Genomic DNA, 21,366 nt, shown 5'->3' on the forward strand with positions numbered 1-21,366 from the left:
ACATGTGGCAGCAGAATCCAGTGGAGGCAGGAGCACGGCAGGTTTGGGTCTTGTGAGCAGTTTGGGGACAAGTTACAAAGCTGACACTGGGATCTTTGTGGGGGCCAGATCACACAGGACACTGAATTCAAGCGAGGATGCCTCAGCTCTATCTTGTAGACAGTGAGGAGTCACGTCAGGGCAGATGCTGGGTCAGATTTGTGATTGTAAATGGAGGATGTTGGGGACACAAAAGTCTGGAGAGATTTAGTAGGCTACTGGAAGAACAAAAATATGAGAAGGGCAGGGAGGATAGACAGGAGGGGATGGATCCTCCAAATATTTAGGAAACAGAATTGATGGTGACAGGATGCAGAAGTTGGGGGAAGGAGGCAGGGTGATGCTCAGGATTCCAGCTGGGTGATGGGGTCCAGGGGAGACAACCCTGGGTGATGGGTGGGGCAGGAAATGTTGGTTCCAAGATGGGGAAACCAAGTCTCCAAGAAGTGAAACACACAGGACATGGGTTGGGACTAAGTACCACGTAAGTGTCACTGGTTGCACAGGAGGGCTTCTGAGCCCATGGGGCCCCAACAGCACCCTCCTTGCTCCTGTGGGGAGGCTGCCGGGCTTAGAATCTGTACACTTAGGCCAGCCCCGAAACTTAGCTGCTGTTATCAGAATCTCCATCATAACAGGACTGCTTCACTTCTAAGGCCCTGGCTTTCTAAAATCTGTAAAGTGGGGAGGCTGAGAAGTAATGGAAACCAAGGCCTGGTTCATAAGGCTTGGAATCTTGCCAGACTGGGGGTGGGGGGGTCCTCTGGCTGTCATCCCTGAGTGTCCCTTGCTGGTGCTCCAGGGCTCAGCACAGGCATCCCCCCACCCCCTCATCTTTGCTCAGTCCCTAGAACAGCACTTCTCAAACTTTAATATGCACAGAAATCACATATAGATCTTGTTATAAGATAGATTCCTATTAACCAGGTCTGGGGACAGGCCTGAGATTCAGCACTTCTACCCAGCACCCAGATGATGCTGATGCTACTGGTATGTGGACCACACTCTCAGAAGCCCCGTCTCTTGGCTTTGCAAACTTTCTCCAAGCTAATGACTTCCAAATTTATCTTTCCAGTCCAGATCTCTCCCTAGAACTTCAACTTCTAATTACAACTCTTATTTGACATCTCCATTTGGATATTTATTTATTTATTTATTTATTTTTTGAGATGGAGTCTCGCTCTGTCGCCCAGGCTGGAGTGCAGTGGCATGATCTCGGCTCACTGCAAGCTCCATCTTCCGGGTTCATGCCATTCTCCTGCCTCAGCCTCCTGAGTAGCTGGGACTGGTGCCCACCACTAGGCCCGGCTAATTTTTTGTATTTTTAGTAGAGACGGGGTTTCACCGTGTTAGCCAGGATTGTCTCGATCTCCTGACCTCCTGATCTGCCTGTCTCGGCCTCCCAAAGTGCTGGGATTACAGGCGTGAGCCACCGCACCCAGCCTAATTTTCTATTATTTTTAGTAGAGATGGGGTTTCTCCATGTTGGTCAGGCTGGTTTCGAACTCTCAACCTCAGGTGATCCACCTGCCTCGGCCTCCCAAAGTGCTGGGATTACAGGTGTGAGCCACCATGCCCGGCCATTTGGATACTTAAAAGTTACCTCCCACAGAGCTCTAAAAATTTTCCTCAAACCTATTTCTCTCCAATCCTTCCCCCAAAACTCTTTCCCCCAAAATCTAGAAGATATCTTTGAATCTTCTGTTTCCCTTATCCTCTGCATGCAAACTGCCAGCAAGTGCTGTCTACTTTACCTCCAAAGCATATCCTGACCCCATCCACTCCATCCCAATCTCCACCCTACCACCCTAGTCCAAGCCACCTCATCTCTTGCCTGGGCTACTGCAGTAGCCACCAACCTGGTCACCCTCCTTCCCTCCTGCCTCCCCACCTCACTGCCCAAATTCTCTACAGAGCAGTTGGAGTGATCTGTTATTTTTTTGAGACAGTCTTGCTCTGTTGCCTGGGCTGGACTGCAGTGGTGCGATCGCGGCTCACTGCAACCTCTGCCTCCCAGGTTCAAGCAATTCTCATGCCTCAGCCTTGCGAGCTGATGGGACTACAGGCATGCACCACCACACCCAGCTAATTTTTGTATTTTTAGTAGAGAGAGTTTCACCATGTTGGCCAGGCTGGTCTTGAACTCCTGACCTCAAGTGATCTGCCTGCCTCGGCCTCCCAAAGTGGTGGGATAACAGGCGTGAACCACTGCATTTGGCCCAGAGTGATCTTTTAAAAATGTGAATCAAGTCATGATCGAATCGTATCACTTTCCTGCTCAAATTATTTTAGGAGCTTGCGCCTCACTCAGAATTAAACGCACGCCTATTCCTGGCCTACAGTGCCTAGCACAACTGGCCTCTGCCTCCTTTCCAGCCTCATCTTGGGCAAACGCCTGGTTCTGGGGTCACAGCTACATCAGCCTCCTCTCATCCCTGAGCACATCGAGCCTGTTTCCCCCTCATGGCCTTTGTCCTGACTGCCCTCTACCAGTCTTGGCTGACCCCTTCTCACCATTCAGATCTCAGCTCCTGAGTTACCTCCCCAGAATGGCCTTCCCTAACCCCCCAATTTCTCATCCCAGTTTAATTCTGCACATGTCTTATCAGTAGCTGACCATGGCTTGTTAAGTGTCCGTTTCCCCTACTGGGAGGTAAGACCCCTGGACACAATGACCTTGTTCTTTACCTGGTTCATCAGCATCCAGAACAGGGCCAGAATGAGTGCTCAGAAAATACTGCATGAGAAGATGTCATTCCCCAACTTAAGCCTGTTTCCCCATCTATAAAACAGGGATAATACAGAGCATCTACCTCACAGGGTTAAGATTAAATGAGATATTCATGTGAGGCCCAGGCATAGTGCCTGGCACTTGGTCACCAGTGGCTAATAATACTGTTATCAATACCATAATGAAATCCCCTGGCAGGAACACGTGGGCCAGGCCAGCAGGATTCCCACACACTCCCCAGATGACCTGGTTCCAAGCAGCTGGGCTAATTGGCCCTGGCCCATTTTCTGTCACTGCCAATGTCTTCAACATCCGATAGCAGAGAGAGGGTAAATTCAGGGATGAAGAATGGAGGAGAGCGTGCTTCAACTCAACAGTTTATTAGAAAGGCCATGGACAGATGAACCCTGAGTAACCAGCTGAGGAAGAAATGAAAAAAGACCCTGTCCCTCATGGCCCGCCCACTGGCCTCCTGTGAACTCTGTCCTGTTGCCAACCCCAAATGAAGTCAGCCAAAAAGTGCTTTCCACATCCTCTCTCTGGGGCTGCCCAGCCTGACCGCAGGGGATCCACTGGCAGAGCCAAGGTGGATGCTGGTGTCTGAAGCTGGAAGCCAGCAGGGCATGAGTCCCCTCCTGTAGCAGGAAGTGGTTCTAGAACTCCCAGCAGAACAGAACGGAAAAGGAGCTGATTGGGGATAGAATTAGTTCTGCTAAACAGCCAGAGGCTCTGAGAGAGGTGACACTGGACTGTCTCGGAGGTGTGTGCAGATGGCTACAGATGGCCAATCGTGGGGGTCCCCAGGGTGGGATCCCAAAGCTGCTCTAAAGAGTCTCAGAGAGCCCCAGCGTGACTCAGTTCCCCTCCTGGGGTCGCAATGGCTGTTTCTGCTCCCAGAAAGGCAAATGGATCTTGTAAAAATCCATGGTGGTTGATGCCATTTTTTCCATAAAAAAAGAGTTTATACAGTGAATCGCTTTCCACCAGCAGAGCCTGAGCTGAGAAGAGTCCATCCTGGGGAAGAAGGCACTTCTCACACCCTCACTAGGGGTGTTCTGGGCTGGCAGCTTCCCCGGCCCCTCGGGTTCCAGCTCCCTCTGGCCCTGTGGTTCCGGCCTGCTCCCTCTGGGAAGCATGCTGACTCCGTCAAGCTAGCACCGCCCTGTGGCCTGAATGCCCTGGTGCCTCACAGGGTGGTGGATGGCAACTTCCTCACTCGCCTCTGGGCCAGGATGGATGACTCGATGGGCTTCAGCTGGGGGGTGGGCTTGGAGCTGTTGAGTGCGGAGTACGTGGCAGCCATGGCTCCCTGAAAGAGAAGCGGGGAGGTCAGGTCACAATGGTGGGAGATGTAGCAGGGAGGGGATGCATGCCCCAAGGGTAGGCCAGCCCCTCTCAGTGTTCCACAGCCCACTGTTTTTTGTTTTGTTTTTGTTTTTTGTTTTTTGTTTTTGAGATACAGTCTCACTCTGTCACCCAGGCTGGAATGCAGTGGCAGAATCTTGGCTCACTGCAACCTCCGCCCCCAGGGTTCAAGCGATTCTCCTGTCTCAGCCTCCCAAATGGCTGGGATTACAGGCGCTTGCCACCACGCCTGGCTAATTTTTGTATTTTTAGTAGAGATGGGGTTTCACCATCTTGGTCAGGCTGGTCTTGAACTCCTGACCTCGTGATCCACCCACCTCGGCCTCCCAAAGTGCTGGGATTACAGGTGTGAGCCACCGCGCCCAGCCTAGCCCACTGTTAATCCAGCCTCAGTGGTCCTTTATGGTCATGGGTCCTGCCTCCCCCATCAGACTGGAGGGTTCAGAGGTCAGCAGCTGTGTCTTCCAGAGGACTGGGGGCTGTGAGTGCACCGTGACACTGTAGCGTGTTAGGCTCCCTAACGGCAGGGCTGTGTCTTCTTCTCCTATGTTCCACCTCATGGTGCTCGTACAGACATGGCATTGCCTGGCTCTTCCACAAGTCCCTGACCATGCCACCTTGGGCTGACCCCCCAGATGCCTAGCAGCCCAAGGGTGGCCATACCTTCACAAGCTGTAGGTCCTGGTGGGACAGCTGGCTTTGGGGAAGCTTGTCTTTCTGGGTGACCCATGGATGCTGCAGAACCTGCTTAGCTGTGAGGCGCTGGTGGGGATCCACGTGTAGCATCTTGGACACCAGGTCCTGGGGACACAGTGGGCAAGGGGATTGTGGGAGGGCTGCAGGGGAGCAGGCCCCTGATGGGGCACAGGAGGGCAACCATCTCCTGCTAGCTCCCGCCTGAACCCTTGCAGCAGCCCCTGGGATCCATTCTCCACGCTGCTCCAGGGCTCCCCGCACACAGCCAAGGTTCCTGTCACTGGGCCTTCGCTGCTCTAGGCCCTTCGTCCTGGAACATCCTTCCATTTCTCCTTTGCCTTCAAAAAGCCATGTGGGAAGGTGGGAAAAGCCTCAGGTTTGGGCTCAGACAGATTCAGGTTCAAAACCTGCCTTTGCACTCATCAAGTGAGTGCCCTGGGAAAGTTCCTTCAACTCTCTGAGCCTCAGTTTCCCTGCTGAGAAATAGGAATAACCACTCCCTGCCTCACAGGTTGATGTGAGGTGGCCGTATGTAGAGGGTTCAACTCTGGCTGGCATACAGGTTCCCAATAACCAAAAACTGTTGCTAATACTGAAAGCTCACATGCTGCTTCCTCCGAGGAGGCTCTGCTTGGCATGGCCAGTTGCTCTGCTCTGTGTCTCCACGGTCCACACCCCTGGCCAAGAGGGTCCGTCTATCTGTGCCTCCAGGCATCTCTGCCCCTTGTGTGCAAACCTGTATCCCTCACTACACTAGGTTTCCACAAGGCCGGGACTGTGATGATGCAGCCCTCGGTGCCCCACAGGGTCCAGAATGAGAAGGGCCAATGAATGACCACCAGATTACCCCAACAAGGTGCGGAGGTGGTGGTGGTCTGCCTGGGAATCTTCAGCTTGGAGAAATACAGCAACAGGCATTTGTGGAACATCCACTTGGAGAAATGAGGCTGTTCATGAACTGCTGAAAAGCCCTGGGATGGGACTCTGCCTCCCTCCTCCAAATAAGCCCACGCAGGCCGTACAGACTCACCTTGGCTGTCTCTGAAACTGTGTTCCAATTTCCCCCACTGAGGGTAAACTTCCCACTGCCGATCCTGGTTAGGATTTCCTCTGGTGTGTCACTGGGACCGTTGGCAAATGGAGTGTATCTGCAGAAAAGCCCGCACGGTCTGCGTACAGACTCTGGCCTCCATACTGGGGCTGGGGCTGCGGTGGGAAACTGTGTCTCCCCCTCAGATGGGGTACTCCCAAGGTAGAGCTCCCGGAGGCAGGAGCATGTCTCTATTTCCAGACCATCCTGGGGCAAGGCTGGCTGAGCCATTCCTATCAGACAAGCACCACTCAGCCCAAATGCTAGGGCTGCAGGAGTGGGGAAGGGTCCAGGCCAGGGGCACTCACCCTGCCAGCATGGTGTAGAGCAGAATGCCCAGGCTCCAGATGTCGCAGCCTTCATCATAGCCCTGGCGCTTCAGCACCTGGCAACAGGGCAGGAGAGGTGGTCAGTCTGTGGGGGCAGTAGAAAGTCGCCACAGATGTTTCCTGCTACTCCCCTCAAAGGCAGGACAAGGGTCCCAGGCACAGGCTAGACCTTCCCTTGCCAGCTGGGCCAAGGTCACAGAGACTGGAGTCCTGGCTAATGTGGGGCCTCTGGGAGGGGGCACAAGGCCTCCAATTCCCCCTCACTCTTACAGCTGAGGAGGCTGGGCCACTCACCTCGGGCGCCACGAAGTTGGCTGTGTAGCAAGGTGTCATGAGGAGCCCATTCTCAGCCCGCAGCTGTTTGGCAAAACCAAAGTCACAGATGCGCAGGCACTCGGGATTCCCGGACTCGTCCACATACAGGATGTTGCTGGGCTTCAGGTCCCTGTGCACAACCTAGGGGCAGGGGGCTGGGGTCAGTTCTCAGTATGGGGAGGCGGCTAGTGGCCCAGTTCAGCTGCCAGGGATCAGAAAGTTACACAGACAGGGTGCAGAGGGACGGGTGCATGGACCTGGCATCCGAGAGAAGGGGAAGGGGCTGAAATGAGGGTCTTATTACTGCTGCTACTGACTCCGTGTAGGTGTCTACAGGTAGCTCTAAGTTAACCTGTCCAAAACTGAACTCTCAATTCTCCCCTAAAACCTACTCATCACATAATCTTACCTTGTGGCAACTCCATCCTTCCTGTTACTTAGGTCAAAATCTTAAAAGTCATTTTTTTTTTTTTTTTTGAGATGGAGTCTCCCTCTGTCACCCAGGCTGGAGTGCAGTGGCACGATCTCAGCTCACTGCAGCCTCTGCCTGCCGGGTTCAAGCGATTCTCCTGCCTCAGCCTCCCAAGTATCTAGGATTACAGGCACCCGCCACCATGCCTGGCTGATTTTTGTATTTTTAGTAGAGATGGGGTTTCACCATGTTGGTCAGGCTGGTCTCAAACTCCTGACCTCAAGTGATCTGCCCGCCTCGGCCTCCCAAAATGCTGGGATTACAGGCGTGAGCCACCACTCCCGGCCCTATTTTCCTTATCTTTAAAATCAAAGAATACACTGCTTTACTTTTATCTGTACCATTTCCCACTACTTAACATAATATTTAATTTGTTTTCTGAGTCTGCCCACTGGAACGTAAGCTCCCTGAGTGTTTTGCTCACTGCTGTATCCCAGCACTTAAACTAGCTCCTAGTACATGGCAGGTATTCAATAAATATCTGTTGAATGAATGGATGAATGACACTTACTGCTGAGGCCATAAGCAAACGGCTTTCCTCTGGGCCCTGTTTGCTCATCTGTAACTTGAGGGGGCTGAACCACCCCACATTTCATTCTTCTCCTCCCCACACTCTGTAAGACTTTTTTGTTTTATTTTGTTTTGAGACAGGGTCTGTGTTGCCCAGGCTGGAGTACAGCAGCATGATTCATGGCTCACTGCAACCTCAATCTCTGAGCTCAAGTAATCCTCACACCTCAACCTCACAAGTAGCTGGGACTAGAGGCATGTGCCACCACACCCAGCTAATTTTTAAAACATTTTTTGCAGAGACAGGGTCTCGCTATGTTGCCCAGGCTGCTCTTGAACCCCTGGGCTCAAGTGATCCTCCTGCCTGGGTCTCTCAAAGTGCTGGGATTAAAGGTGTGAGTAACTGTGCCTGGCCTGTACAGTTCCATTCATAGTCAATCCTCTAACTATCAATTACTAGTACCTCTCAGATCTCTAACCCTAGTCCAGAACTTTCCTGAGTCTTGGCTCATAAATCCAACTGCCTACCACACGGCAACCACTGGATGTTCCACAGAGCCTCAAACTCAACACATCCCACACTAAACTCCTCATGTTCTCATCTTCCTGTTCCTCCTCCCCTAAGCTAATGGAACCTCCCTGGGCATTGTCAAAAAACCTTCAAAGGCTCCCTACCTGCAAGATAAAGCCCAAAGTCCCTACCCTAACATGGGAGGCATAGCCATCATTTGTTCCAGCCTCACTGTCCATTGCATCCTTCAGGTGCCCTGAGCTCAGGCCACCAGGGGCTCCTTTGGTAACGATCATAACCCTATGTCTGTGGAATGCCCGTTCACCTTCAGCACCCAGTGCAGGGCCTAGCACAGAGCAAATGCTAAGTGAACTTTGTGCAGTGAATGAACAAATCACACCTTTGAAACACAGAGATAGACACCTTGCAGGTTAGATGAGCAGAGTTTTGCAGGTTAGTTGGTTTTATTCAGATAGTCTTTTCATAGTCTCAATTGATCTCCAAGCCCTCCAGCAATGCCCGTGGAGCCCGTGGAGCCCGTGGAGAAGGTAGACACGGCCCAGCACAGTCCACCTCCATAGGGAGAAGAGTGCCAGGTAGATGAGGGGGAAAGGGCCACACTGTTAGTGTGGCCCCAGCAACGCACTGTATCCAAGCCTTGGAGAAAGTCCTGTGGGCTCTCTCCTTCAAACACAATTGTATGCCCACAGCACAAGGCCAGGCCCCCAGGAATGTGGACTCTACCTAGAGGTCAGGGATGCTCAGCTTGGCTGAGGACACCAACTACCCTGCACAAGTGAACTCCCAGTTTACAAAGAACGTTACCAGTCGTGATCTCACTGGAGCCATCCACTGTACCTCAGCGGGTGGACAGGAATTATTGGCTCCATTTTACAGAGGAGAAAACCAAGGCTCTGAGAGGACACTTTTCTTTTTTTTTTGAGATGGAGTCTCGCCAGCAGCACAATCTTGGATCATTGCAACCTCCGTCTCCCAGGTTCAAGCAATTCTCCTGTCTCAGCTTCCCGGGTAGCTGGAATTACAGGTGTGCGCCACTATGCCTGGCTAATTTTTGTATTATAGAGACAGGGTTTCACCCTGTTGGCTAGGCTGGTTTTAAACTCTGGTCTCAAGTGATCTTCCCACCTTGGCCTCCCAAAGTGCTGGGATTACAGGTGTGAGCCACTACACCCAGCCTGAGAGGACAATTGACTTGCATGTAGGTTAGAGGCAGAGGCAAGACCAGAACCCAGTTCTGACCTTAATTACATAGTCTTTCCAGTTTAGTGTGGCACACATGACACTACTGGGACACAGGGATACGGAAGTTGACCGTTTTTTAAAATTTATTTATTTTTTTGAGGTGGAGTTTTGGTTTTGTTGCCCAGGCTGAAGTGCAATGGCGCAATCTCGGCTCAGTGCAACCTCTGCCTCCCAGGCTCAAGCAATTCTCCTGCCTCAGCCTCCCGAGGAGCTAGGATTACAGGCGTCTGCTACCATGCCCAGCTAATTCTTTGTATTTTTAGTAGAGATAGGGTTTCATCATGTTGGCCAGGCTGGTCTCGAACTCCTGACCTCAGGCAATCCACCTGCCTCAGCCTCCCAAAGTGCTGGGATTACAGGCGTGAGCCACCACGCCCGGCTCAAGTTGTTGATCTTTTTTCCTACCCTAATACAACATAGAGAAACTACAAATTCCTATAGGAAACTGTCTCACCACTGCCAGTGGCAGAATAGTAGGGATGGTGAGTGGGGGAGGGGAAGTACAGCTTTAAAAAGCCCCACAGGTGATTCTGATACCTGACCCTCAGGAGTGTATGTGGAGGGAGGAAAAGTATAATCTCACATCTCACCGCATGGAAAATCACAACAGGCTGGGCAAGTAATGAGTGAAGCCAGGCAGAGTGGGAACCTCCAAGCAGTACACAGAGGACAGCGGCTACCTGGCTCCAGCTGACAGTCGCTACATAGCAACTCGGACCCAGTGTTTTTAAAAGCAGCCGAATTACCAAACCTTACTAAACCATACCTCAAATCAAAAAACACCCCTTATCTTGCAGGCCAAACAAAATATACGTGTAGGCCAAATGCAGGCGCTGGAGCAATAGGCTGTGACCTCCAGGAGAGTTGGGATTCCAGTCACAGGAAGGAGTCGGGCAGGCCAGGGTGTGAATCCTGGCTTTACCATCCACTCACAGCTGTGTGGTTTTGGGCATGACATTTAACATCTCTAGCCTTCAGTTTCCTCACTTGTAAAATGGGGCTGATAATAGTATTCAACCCCAGGCTTATAGAGAAGGACAGGAATATTTAGCAAAGGGCTTGGGAAATGACGGACATCACAGTAACCCCAGAACTGCCTTGGACTGAACCCCTCTATCCTGCTGGATGTTAAGACACAGTGACTGCTTGGGAAGATGCACTAGAGACCAGGCCGGGCATGGTGGCTCATGCCTGTAATCCCAGCACTTTGGGAGGCCGAGGCGGGCAGATCACAAGGTTGGGAGTTCGAGACCAGCCTGACCAACAGGGAGAAACCCCGTCTCTACTAAAATACAAAAGTTAGCCGGGCGTGGTGGCGTGCACCTGTAGTCCCAGCTATGCGGGAGGCTGAGGCAGGAGAATTGCCTAAACCTGGGAGGTGGAGGTTGCAGTGAGCCGAGATTGCACCACTGCACTCCAGCCTGGGCGACAGAGCTAAACTCCATCTCAAAAACAAACAAACAAACAACAACCAAAAAAAAACCTAGAGACCAGATGCTGTCCAAAGCAGCACAGGCTCTGGGCTGGGTGCAATGGCTCACACCTGTAAATCTCAGCAGTTTGGGAGGCTGAGGTGGGAGAATCGCTTGAGCCCAGGAGTTTGAGGCCAGCCTGGGCAACATGGTAAGACCCTGTCTCTACAAAAAAAAATTTAAAAATTAGCCAGGTGTGGTGGCACACCTGTAGTCCTAGCTATGCGGGGTGCAGGTTGCCGAGGAGGGAGGATCACTTGAGCCTGGGAGGTCAAGGCTGCAGAGCCATGATCTTGCCACTGTACTCCAGCTGGGGTGACAGAGTGAGACCCTGTCTCAAAAAAAAAAAAAAAAAAAGAGTTAATACGTAAAATGCACAGAACCCCGCCTGGCCTGTGGAAACTGGCACATGTCGTTAGCTGCCATTAGCAGCAGTGGCAGCAGCATCTTCAGGAGCAGCGTGAGAGGATGTGCATTTAGGCACCTGTGACCAGCCAAAAAAGAGGCGAAGTTGTTCTAAGTGAATCATCTGGTTAAAGGGAGAAGCCCTCTCTATTATAGAGTCCACAACCTTATAGAAACAACATAGAGGGAGCCTGGCGACTTAAGAAGACTCCACATATTAAATCATGAACTCCTGCCACATAGGATGCAAAGGAAAGACAACCAATTTTTAAAAATGGACAAAAGACTTGAAGAGGCATTTCATAAGAGGCTGTCCAAATGGCAATAAACATATGAAGAGGTCCTCAACTTCATTAAACATCAGAAAAATGCAAATTAAAACTATAATGAGCCGGGCGCGGTGGTTCACGCCTGTAATCCCAGCACTTTGGAAGGGTGAGGTGGGCGGATCACCTGGGGTCAGGAGTTCGAGAACAGCTTGGCCAACATGGTGAAACCCTGTCTCTACTAAAAATACAAAAAAATTAGCTGGGTGTGGTGGGTGCACGCCTGTAATCCCAGCTCCTCAGGAGGCTAAGGTAGGAGAATCACTTGAACCCAGGAGGTAGAGGTTGCAGTGAGCCGAGATCGCACCACTGCACTCCAGCCTGGGCGACAAAGCGAGACTCTGTCTCAAAAAAAAAAAAAAAAGCTACAATGAGATACCACTCCACACCCACCAGAATGGCAATGATTGAAGAGATTAAAAATACCAACGTTGGCAAGTACCAGAACTCTCACACACTTCTGTTGGGAGTGTAAATTAGCAAAAGCACTCTAGAAAACTGTTTGGCAATATCTGCTAAAGACGAACACACAAACACTCTGACCCAGCAATTCCATTGCTAGGTGTACAATCAACAGACAGAATGTCACAACAGCATTATTTGTAACAGTCAAAAATCTAGTAACCATCTGGTGTCTATTGACAGGAGAATGGACAATTATACATACAGTAGAGTTGTACACAGCAATGAAATGAATGAACAGCAGCCACAAAACAATGTGGATGGATCTCAAAGACAACACTGAATGGCAGAAGCCAGATACAAAAGAGAAAGTTTGTATGAAACTCGAAAACGGGGCCGCGCCTGTAATCCCAGCACTTTGGGAGGCCAAGACCGGTGGATCACTTGAGGTCAGGAGTTCGAGACCAGCCTGGCCAACATGGTGAAATCCCGCGTCTACTAAAAATACAAAAATTAGCTGGATGTGGTGGCAGGTGCCTGTAATCTCAGCTACTTGGGAGGCTGAGACAGGGGAATTGCTTGAACCTGGGAGGCAGAGGTTGCGGTGAGCCAAGACCATGCCATTGCACTCCAGCCTGGGCAAGAAGAGCAAAACTCCGTCTCAAAAAAAAAAAAAAAGAAAAGAAAAGAAAAAAATAAATTCAAAAACGGGCAAAATGAACCTACTAGAATTTAGCTTAGAATGGTTATCCTCAGGTGGGGGGTGCTCCAGGGGAACTGGATATGCTTTGTTTATTGAGCTGGGTACTGGTTACACAGGTGTATTCACTTTTTGAAAATTTATTGACTTGTCTGTTATGATTTGTGCACTTCTCGGTGTTCATGCAATGCTTCAATACAAAGATAATATTCAAACAAACAGGGGTCCCAGTGGACTCTGCTCCCTGGTCATCCCCTTCCCATCCCTCAGCTCCTGTGGGATTCCCAGCTTACAGACCACAGCTACTGCTGCCGACAAACCAACCCAGAGTATCCCCTCCAAATACCTCAACAAGAAGAGCTTCCCATTCCTCATCATCTGCCCCAGTATTAGTAAAGAGCCAGAAATTTTGGAGACACATACACTCCTAACTTCAGGAAGGAGATGACTTCCTCCAACAACATCCTCACCAAGTGGTTATCTATACTTGGAGCTTTGCACATCCCTAGTGGAAGGGGCTCACTGCCTCTGGAGGCAGCTCCCCTCTTCAGAAAGTTCCTCCTTACTTTTAGCTTCAGGTGACCCACGGGTAGACTGGCTTGCCTGTCTTCCAAACCTTTTTAAGTTTAACGAGTACTCACTTAAGAACAAAACAGAAAAAAGGAAACACATTTACTCTCTGACCTGACATGTTTAAATATTAGTGTATTGCACTGGCATTTCAAAAACCAAAGCCACTTCAAACATGACAATTAAAAGCACAGGGGGTAAGCAAATTGGAGCTTTGGTTAAGAGGTAAAGTTCTTTTTTACGGAATTTCCCCTAAAAAATTAGACATAATTAGGCATCGCCATTTTCACAACCTTAATGAAATACTCGACTCATGCAAGATTCTGAAAGGATGAAACCATTAGATGAGGATCTTTACAATAAGGAGATTGGACGGCTACCACCTGCCATGGTTAAAGGTGGGCAGCGTGGCCGGGCGTGGTGGCTCATGCCTGTAATCCTAGCTCTTTGGGAGGCCGAGGCGGGTGGATCACAAGGTCAGGAGATCGAAACCATCCTGGCTAACACGGTGAAACCCCCTCTCTACTAAAAATACAAAAAATTAGCTAGGTGTGGCGGTGTGCGCCTGTAGTCCCAGCTACTCGGGAGGCTGAGGCAGGAGAATGGCATGAACCTGGGAGGTGGAGCTTGCAGTGAGCTGAGATCGTGCCACTGCACTCCAGCCTGGGCGACAGAGCGAGACTCCGTCTCAAAAATAAATAAATAAAATAAAATAAAATAAAATAAAAAAAGGTGGGTAGTGTGACACTGTGCACTCGTGGATGTGATGCACTGTGAAGTGTACCTCCATAGATTGGATGACCTTGGCCTCTTTTTATTTTTATTTTTTATTTGAGACAGGGTTTTGCTCTGTCATCCAGACTGGAGTGCAGTGGTGTGATTTCAGCTCACTGCAACCTCTGCCTCCCAGGTTCAAGTGATTCTCGTGCCTCAGCCACCAGAGTAGCTGGGATTACAGGCATGGGCCACCATGCCCGGCTAATTTTTGTATTTTTGGTAGAGATGGGGTTTCACCATATTGGCCAAGCTGGTCTTGAACCCCTGGCCTCAACTGATCTGCCCACCTTGGCTTCCCAAAGTGCTGGGATTACAGGCATGAGCCACCATGCTCGGCCCAACCTTAGCCATCTGAACCTCATTCCCATCCCCCCAAAAAAGCTGAAGCTAATAATGATGTTAGAGCAACTTGCAGTTTACAGGAAATATAGGCAATGGAGAAATAATGTAAATGATCCAGGAGGCAGCCGACAGACAAATTCAGAATGTGAGACATTCCACAGAACTCATATACGATATGTCAGTGGCATAAAAAAGGGAGGTCTAATTGTGGAGGCGACATGGGTGTACACATTTAACAAAATTCATCAGAATGTACCCTTGAAATCTACTGTGTGCAAATTTTCCTCCAGTTTTTAAAAAAAGAAAAGAGGCTGGGTAAGGTGGCTTACACCTGTAACCCCAGCACTTTGGGAGGCCGAGGTGGGCAAACCACTTGAGCTCAGGAGTTCAAGACCAGCCTGGGCAACAAGCTAAAACCCCATCTCTACAAAAAATACAAAATTAGCCAGGTGTGGTGGTGTGTGCCTGTGGTCCCCGCTATTTGGGAGGCTGAAGTGGGAGGATCACTTGAGCCCAAGGAGGTAAAGGCTGCAGTGAACTGCGATTGTGTCACTGCATTCCAGCCTGGGCAACAGAGTGAGACCCTGTCTCAAAAAAAAAGGGGAGAGATTTACCAACTGAATGAAATGTGTGGAACTTACAGGTATTCTAATTTCAATAAACCAGTCAAAAAAGACATTTTTGAAAGGACAATAGGGGGCCGGGAGTGGTAGCTCACACCTGTAATCCCAGCACTTTGGGAGGCCGAGGAGGGTGGATCACCTGAGGTCAGGAGTTTGAGACCAGCCTGGCCAACATAGTGAAACCCCATCTCTACTAAAAATACAAAAAAATTAGCCAGGCGTGGTGACAGGTGCCTCTAATCCCAGCTACTCGGGAGGCTGAGGCAGGAGTCACTTGAACCCGGGAGGCAGAGGTTGCAGTGAGCCAAGATCGTGCCACTGCACTCCAGCCTGGGCGACAAGAGCGAGACTCCATCTCCAAAAAAAAAAAAAAGGATGATAGGGGAAATGTGTCTATGGACTGGGTACTATGTGAAAACAAGTTAACAACCTCATACACCAAGACCTGGACTCAGCCAGGTGGATTCATAGCCTGCGTTCTTAACCCCTATTTTGTCTGATCAGATGCACCCTAAAACATTATCTCATGCAGAGAGAAGCTAATGCTACTGTTTTGGGCTTTAATCCACTGTAATGAACTTTCCTACCTCACCGTCATCTAGTGCTCACCTGCCTTGTGCAGTAATAAAGGCCAAACTCTGCCATTTGGACCTACACCTCTTCTGCAGTCCCTGCTACGTTTCCAGCAGAATTTCCTCCTGCATCCATTTCCTCTGCCTTAGCAACTGAACCCACAGTCAAATTCACCTCCCTGAAGCCTTGCAGCTCCCCCATGGTGACCCTGCCGCTTCCTAACTCAAAAGCCACTCCCCACCTAACTTCTTCAGTCTGAAATTTTTCCATTCTCCCCTGGCTATGTGATATTGAGCAAATGAACTTTCATCTCTGAGCGCCGGTCTTCTTACCTGTGAAGTGGGGCCAGTAACAGCATCTATCTCAGAGTTGTTGTGAAAATCAATTGAGATAACGTAAATCTTATTTATGTATTTATTTATTAGATAGAGTTTCGCTCTGTTGCCCAGGCTGCAGTGCAATGGCGTGATCTTGGTTCACTGCAACCTCCACCTCCCAGATTCAAGCCATTCTCCTGCCTCAGCCTCCCAAGTAGCTGAGATTACAGGTGCCCGCCACCACACCCAGGTAATTTTTTTGTATTTTAGTAGAGATGGGGTTTCACCATGTTGACCAGGCTGGTGTCAAACTCCTGACCTCAAGTGATCCACCCGCCTTGGCCTCCCAAGTTGCTGGGATTACAGGCGTGAGCCACCACACCTGGCCTGGAAACTTCCTCTTATGCTAAACCTTACCATGGTGCCTGGCACACAGTAGATACTGAATAACTTTCCATACCTTCCCTTTCACAATTGGCCACATCTTTCCCTCCCTCCTTTGCATGCATCCACCTACCCAGCCCTAGTGTCCCCTCAGTTTGGCTAGCTGGAGGCTGCCATTCCTGGGCCAGCATGTGGTTCATGTTCTCTGCTGATGATATGACCCTTGGCATCCCCCTACTGCCTCCCCGAATCCAGACTCACCCCCTGTGAGTGCAGATACTCCACAGTTTTGCTGATGGTGTGCAGGACAAAGCTGGCCTCCCGCTCCGAGAAGAACTTCTGCCGCAGGATCTTGTCCAGCAGCTCCCCACCCCGCATCAGCTCTGTCACCAGGTACACGTGTTTGCCATCATCATACACCTGCCGAAGACCTCACCATCAGGCTCTTCTCCCCAGTGTCAGGCCTGGGCCCCCTGGTCCGCAGCGCCCCAGAGCAGGGAAGAATGACATGAGCCTTAGGCAGGTGTTCTGCTTGCTCTTCAGTGGCCCTGCCCTCCCCAAAAGAAGGATGCTGACACTGGTCCCCTGATATGCAAGAAGGTCCTCAGAAAATGTCTGAGTCTGAAGGAGGGCTCTTGGGGTATGGGCAGACTGAAGGGACCAAGGGACCTCCTTCCCCTCCACATGACCACTGGAAAGAGGATGAGAAGTCAAAGGAATGGCAACCCTGAGACAAATCCTGAGAGTCTAGTTCCTGGTCCCCACCCCAGTCTTAAGGACCCCCACTCACATCTTTCAGAGTGATGATGTTGGGGTGCTGGCCGTACCGCAGAAGAATCTCAATCTCTTCTGAAGGATCCCGCTTGCTCTTATCAATGACCTGAAGAAAGGGGGTACATGTGGCAGTGTCAGGGTGACAGGGTCCAGGGTCCTTCCCGGCCATGGAGCACGCCAGGAGGTCTCGGCCACACACCTTTCATACATCTGCAGAGCTCAGGCACCACCCCTCCCCACCAGACGGGGACCTGCCCCCAACCCAGCAGCCTTGGCCGAGACGTGGTCAGGAGGCCCACCTTGACAGCATACTCCATGTTGGTGGCCTTGTGGACACAGCGCTTGCACTCAGAGTAGGAGCCCACACCAATTGTCTCCTTTACCACGTAGCCGTCGCTAAAAACCAGATTCTTCCCATGCAGTTGCTGTAGGAGACCAAAAATTGTGGCTGACCCCTGGCTCCAGAGTGCTAGGGGTCATCCCCCAGCACCCAAGGTCTTGGCTCAGTAGAGACAGCACCAGGGAAGGGCCAGGAGACTTGGGGTAGAGTGTTGGCCATGCGACTGCAGGTGACAGCCTGCCCCTCTCTGGGCCTCAGTTTTCTATTCTATATAATGGGCATACTTGCTGGCTCCCAGCCTGCCTGGACTGCAGCCTGTGGTCAGAGGGCAGTGTAGGGAGTGGGCAACAGGGTCACAACACACATGGACAGGACTTTAGTTCTGAAAAGCCTGGGCAGGCCTGGGAGGGACGCAGGAGCCCTGAGCTGAGTTCCAGCTGTGCCACTAAGTATGGCTTTGAGTGACCCGCCTCCCTTTCTGGGGTATCACAGCTCAACTCATGGGGTGTCTCAAGGTTCTGGGACATCAGACATAGCAATGCTGAATGGTGCTTAGTGTGTGCTGTGTGCCAGGCCCTATTCTAAGCACTTTCATCAGGTGACTGCATGCCCCACGGCCAGCCCTGGCTTGTGCGTGTGGTCCTTGCATCCAGTCTGATTTAATATTTATCCTGGACTAAGATGTCCCAGTTTGGAAAGTAAATCACATAGTCACCTTAACTTTATTTTTTATTTTATTTATTTATTTTTTGAGACAGAGTCTTGTGCTGTTGCCCAGGCTGGAGTGCAGTGGTGCGTTCTCAGCTCACTGCAACCTCTGTCTCCCAAGTAGCTGGGACTATAGGCACGCGCCAACACAGCCAGCTGATTTTTGTATTTTTAGAGACGGGGTTTCACCATGTTGGCCAGATGGGTCTGTTTAAATTCCTGGCCTCAAGCAATCCACCCTCCTTGGCCTCCCAAAGTGCTGGGATTACAGGCATGAGCCACCGTGCCCAGCCCACATTAACTTTACATGTATTAACTCTAATAATCCTCATAACAGCTCTATGGAGGAAGCTTCTATCATTTCCCCCGTTTACAGATGAGGAAACTGAGGCACGAGGAAAGGAGTATCTCATCCAAAGTCCATTATCTGGTCGGGTGCTCATGTCTGTAATCTCAGCACTTTGGGAGGCTGAGGTGGGCAGATCACTTGAGGTCAGGAGTTTGACACCAGCCTAGCCAACATGGTAAAATCCCACCTCTACTAAAAATACAAAAAAAAAAAAAAAAAAAAAAAAATTAGTGGGGTGTGGTGGTGTACATCTGTAGTCCCAGCTATTCGGGAGACTGAGGCAGGAGAATTGTTTGAACCTGGGAAGTGGAGGCTGTAGTGAGCTGAGATTGTGCCACTGCACTCCAGCCTGGGCAACAGAGCAAGACTACGTCTCTAAAACAAACAGAAAACCCCAAAGTCCATTGTCTTGTGAATCTGGAACCCATGCAATGAGCTCCACAGTCTACATTCTTGCCTCTCAACCTGAAACTTTCATGAGGCAGTAGAAGTGGGGAGCAAGTGTGAAGAGATACAAGTCCTTTGCTATCCTTATGCCAGAGATACGACAGTCACTCGGCACCACCACCCTGGGCACCTCTTGACATGTACCCAGACCCTGGCTCTGTGCTGGGAAATGTATACCCATATCATCATCCAATTATCAGGGCCACTGTGTGAGGTGGGCCTTACTGTCCCTGTTTTATGTTGGAGGCCCTACGGATCCCACAGTGGCATGAGGGTATGAACCTGGTTCTGTCCAACTCAGAGCCTGTGTACTCAGCCATTCTTTAGAAAAGGATAATGGAGCAGCAGCCCCCTGCTCCCCTCACCTGTACCACCGAGTGCAGGGGTGCCTGCGGGGCACGAGGCTTGCCGTCGTCCTCCATCAGGCCGGTGGCCACGAAGCTGAAGCCCCGGAACAGCTGATGGGCCCCAGCGCTGGGGGGGATGCCTGGGGAATCTGTACGGATGGGAGGGGAATGTGAGGGTACCTGAGGAGGTCCCCTTGACCCTGAGGCAGCTCAGCAAATGGGGAGCACAGGGCCTCCAGACCTGCCTCAGGGGCTGGCCGTGGCGGGAGCCTGCAGAGGGCCTGTCCAACACAGGCCTTAGCCCAACTGCTCATATGTGTTTAGACCAGTCCAGTCCTGTTGCATGAGGAACAAAAAAGACTCTCACATCCACCTCCATCCCAGGCCAAGACAGTTCATCCCTTCCTGGATGCTTCCTCCCCAGCTTCCCCGTCTTATGTCAGCCCCTTCAGGTCCATCTCTGCACAGCAGCTAGAGGGAAGGTTCCAACCACAAATCTGCCACCCTGCTCACACCTTTCGAAGGTTCCCCTCTGCCTTCAGGAGTAAGCCCAGCTCCTGAGTCTGGCAATTGAGGGCCTTGTGATCCTCGCCTCCTCTCTCTCCATAGCACAGCTGAGCCACGTTGGACTTCTCAGATCCTTAGAGGGGTCTCTGAGCCCTTGCACACACTGTTCCCCTTAACTAGATAATCCACTCCTTGCCTATCCTTCAACACTCAGCTCACACGCTCCCTCCTCTGAGAAGCCTTGCCTGATGCTGCTCCTCCGGCCCCTGACTCCTATGAAGCTGCACTTGTCACGCTGCCCAGCGGACTGCTTGGAGAAGTGCTGTCTCTGTCATCAGAGGTGTGCAAGTGCAGTGAGAAAAGCACCCCCTTGTGGATCACCTGAGGTCAGGAGTTCGAGACCAGCCTGGCCAACATGGTGAAACCCCGTCTCTACTAAAAATACAAAAATTAGCCAGGCGTGCTGGCACATGCCTGTAATCCCAGCTACTCGGGAGGCTGAGGTAGGAGAATCTCTTGAACCCAGGAGGCGGAGATTGCAGTAGGCTGAGATCATGGCATTGCATTCCAGCCTGGGCAAGAGAGTGAGACTCCATCTTGAAAAGAGGAGAGGAGAGGGGAGGGGAGGAGAGGGTAGGGGAGGGGAGGAGAGGGGAGGGGAGGGGAGGAGAGGAGAGGGGAGGGGAGGGGAGGAGAGGAGAGGGGAAGGGAGGGGAGGAGAGGGGAGGGGAGGGGAGGAGAGGGGAGGGGAGGGGAGGGGAGGGGAGGGGAGGGGAGGGGAGGGGAGGAGAGGAGAGGGAAGGGGAGGGGAGGGGAGGAGAGGAGAGGGAAGGGGAGGGGAGGGGAGGAGAGGAGAGGGAAGGGGAGGGGAGGGGAGGAGAGAAGAAAAGCACCCCCTCTCCTAAAACATGCCCTTATAGGAGGCTTCCCAGAACATTCCACCCCACACCCACTGTCAATATCTGGCCCAAAAGTTAGGATTCACCAGGTTCCTTCCCAGAAGCTCCCTCACTGGCTTCTTGTAGCAACCTCAGGGAATGAGTGGGTTTGTGGCTGTGCCCTTGTTCCAGATAAGTACACGGAGGCCCGGCAGTCAGGGCAGCCAAAGCTGATTCCCATGCCCGTCCCTGACCTATGGGCACTGTCACCTCTGCTCGGCCTCCACACAGTGTGGCTGGGTCAGATTCTTTCTCCCTGACGTGATGATAAGCCTGATGTGTTTGGTCTTCCCAGTGGGCTGGAAGGTGCCCCAGGCAGGGGTCCTGGCTTTTCTACTGTGGCCTTCACCACCCACACATCCCCACTCCCACTCTCTCACCAGACACAGAGACCCACAGAGCCCCATAGTGAGAGAGTCGGGCGGAGTGAGACAGGGACAAAGTCAGAGTCCCACGGAGCCAGAAACTCACCCGCCTGCCCACCCACACACCTTGGCCTGTCAGTGTCCCTGACTATCTCTGCCCCCCAAGCTGCCACTGACTCCCGGCTTCCCTCCTGTACCAGCCCAAGACAGACAAAACAGATAAGGGACGCACCCTTGGGTGTGCGGGATGTGAACTCAGTGTCAAAGTAGAAGGTGTCATCAGGCTGAGCCACTGCTGGCTTGAAGGGTGGCTTGATCTCACGACGATATAGCTTCTGCACAGTGGGGCGGGCACTCTGGTCACCACAGCATCCTCAAC

General features: G+C 51.4%; 1 protein-coding gene across 3 annotated transcripts in view; it reads right to left on the reverse strand.

Moving 5' to 3' along the window:
* Positions 1–3,134: 3,134 nt before the first annotated feature.
* RPS6KA1 (ribosomal protein S6 kinase A1) overlaps positions 3,135–21,366 on the reverse strand; it is a 45,579-nt gene continuing 27,347 nt past the window's right edge. For all 3 annotated transcript variants that reach the window (XM_002811232.4, XM_054539481.2, XM_054539468.2), the window contains 10 exons: positions 21,220–21,322; positions 19,196–19,326; positions 17,286–17,411; positions 17,003–17,092; positions 16,474–16,632; positions 6,545–6,706; positions 6,230–6,306; positions 5,862–5,979; positions 4,799–4,936; positions 3,135–4,079 (listed from right to left, as the gene is read on the reverse strand). In XM_002811232.4, coding sequence (XP_002811278.1) covers positions 3,957–4,079; positions 4,799–4,936; positions 5,862–5,979; positions 6,230–6,306; positions 6,545–6,706; positions 16,474–16,632; positions 17,003–17,092; positions 17,286–17,411; positions 19,196–19,326; positions 21,220–21,322 — 1,227 coding nt within the window. In that variant the 3' untranslated portion in view covers positions 3,135–3,956. The remainder of the gene's footprint in view (positions 4,080–4,798; positions 4,937–5,861; positions 5,980–6,229; positions 6,307–6,544; positions 6,707–16,473; positions 16,633–17,002; positions 17,093–17,285; positions 17,412–19,195; positions 19,327–21,219; positions 21,323–21,366) is intronic.

This window comes from Pongo abelii, chromosome 1 (genome assembly GCF_028885655.2).
Source record: "Pongo abelii isolate AG06213 chromosome 1, NHGRI_mPonAbe1-v2.0_pri, whole genome shotgun sequence".
In the NCBI taxonomy this organism is placed as follows: domain Eukaryota; kingdom Metazoa; phylum Chordata; class Mammalia; order Primates; family Hominidae; genus Pongo; species Pongo abelii.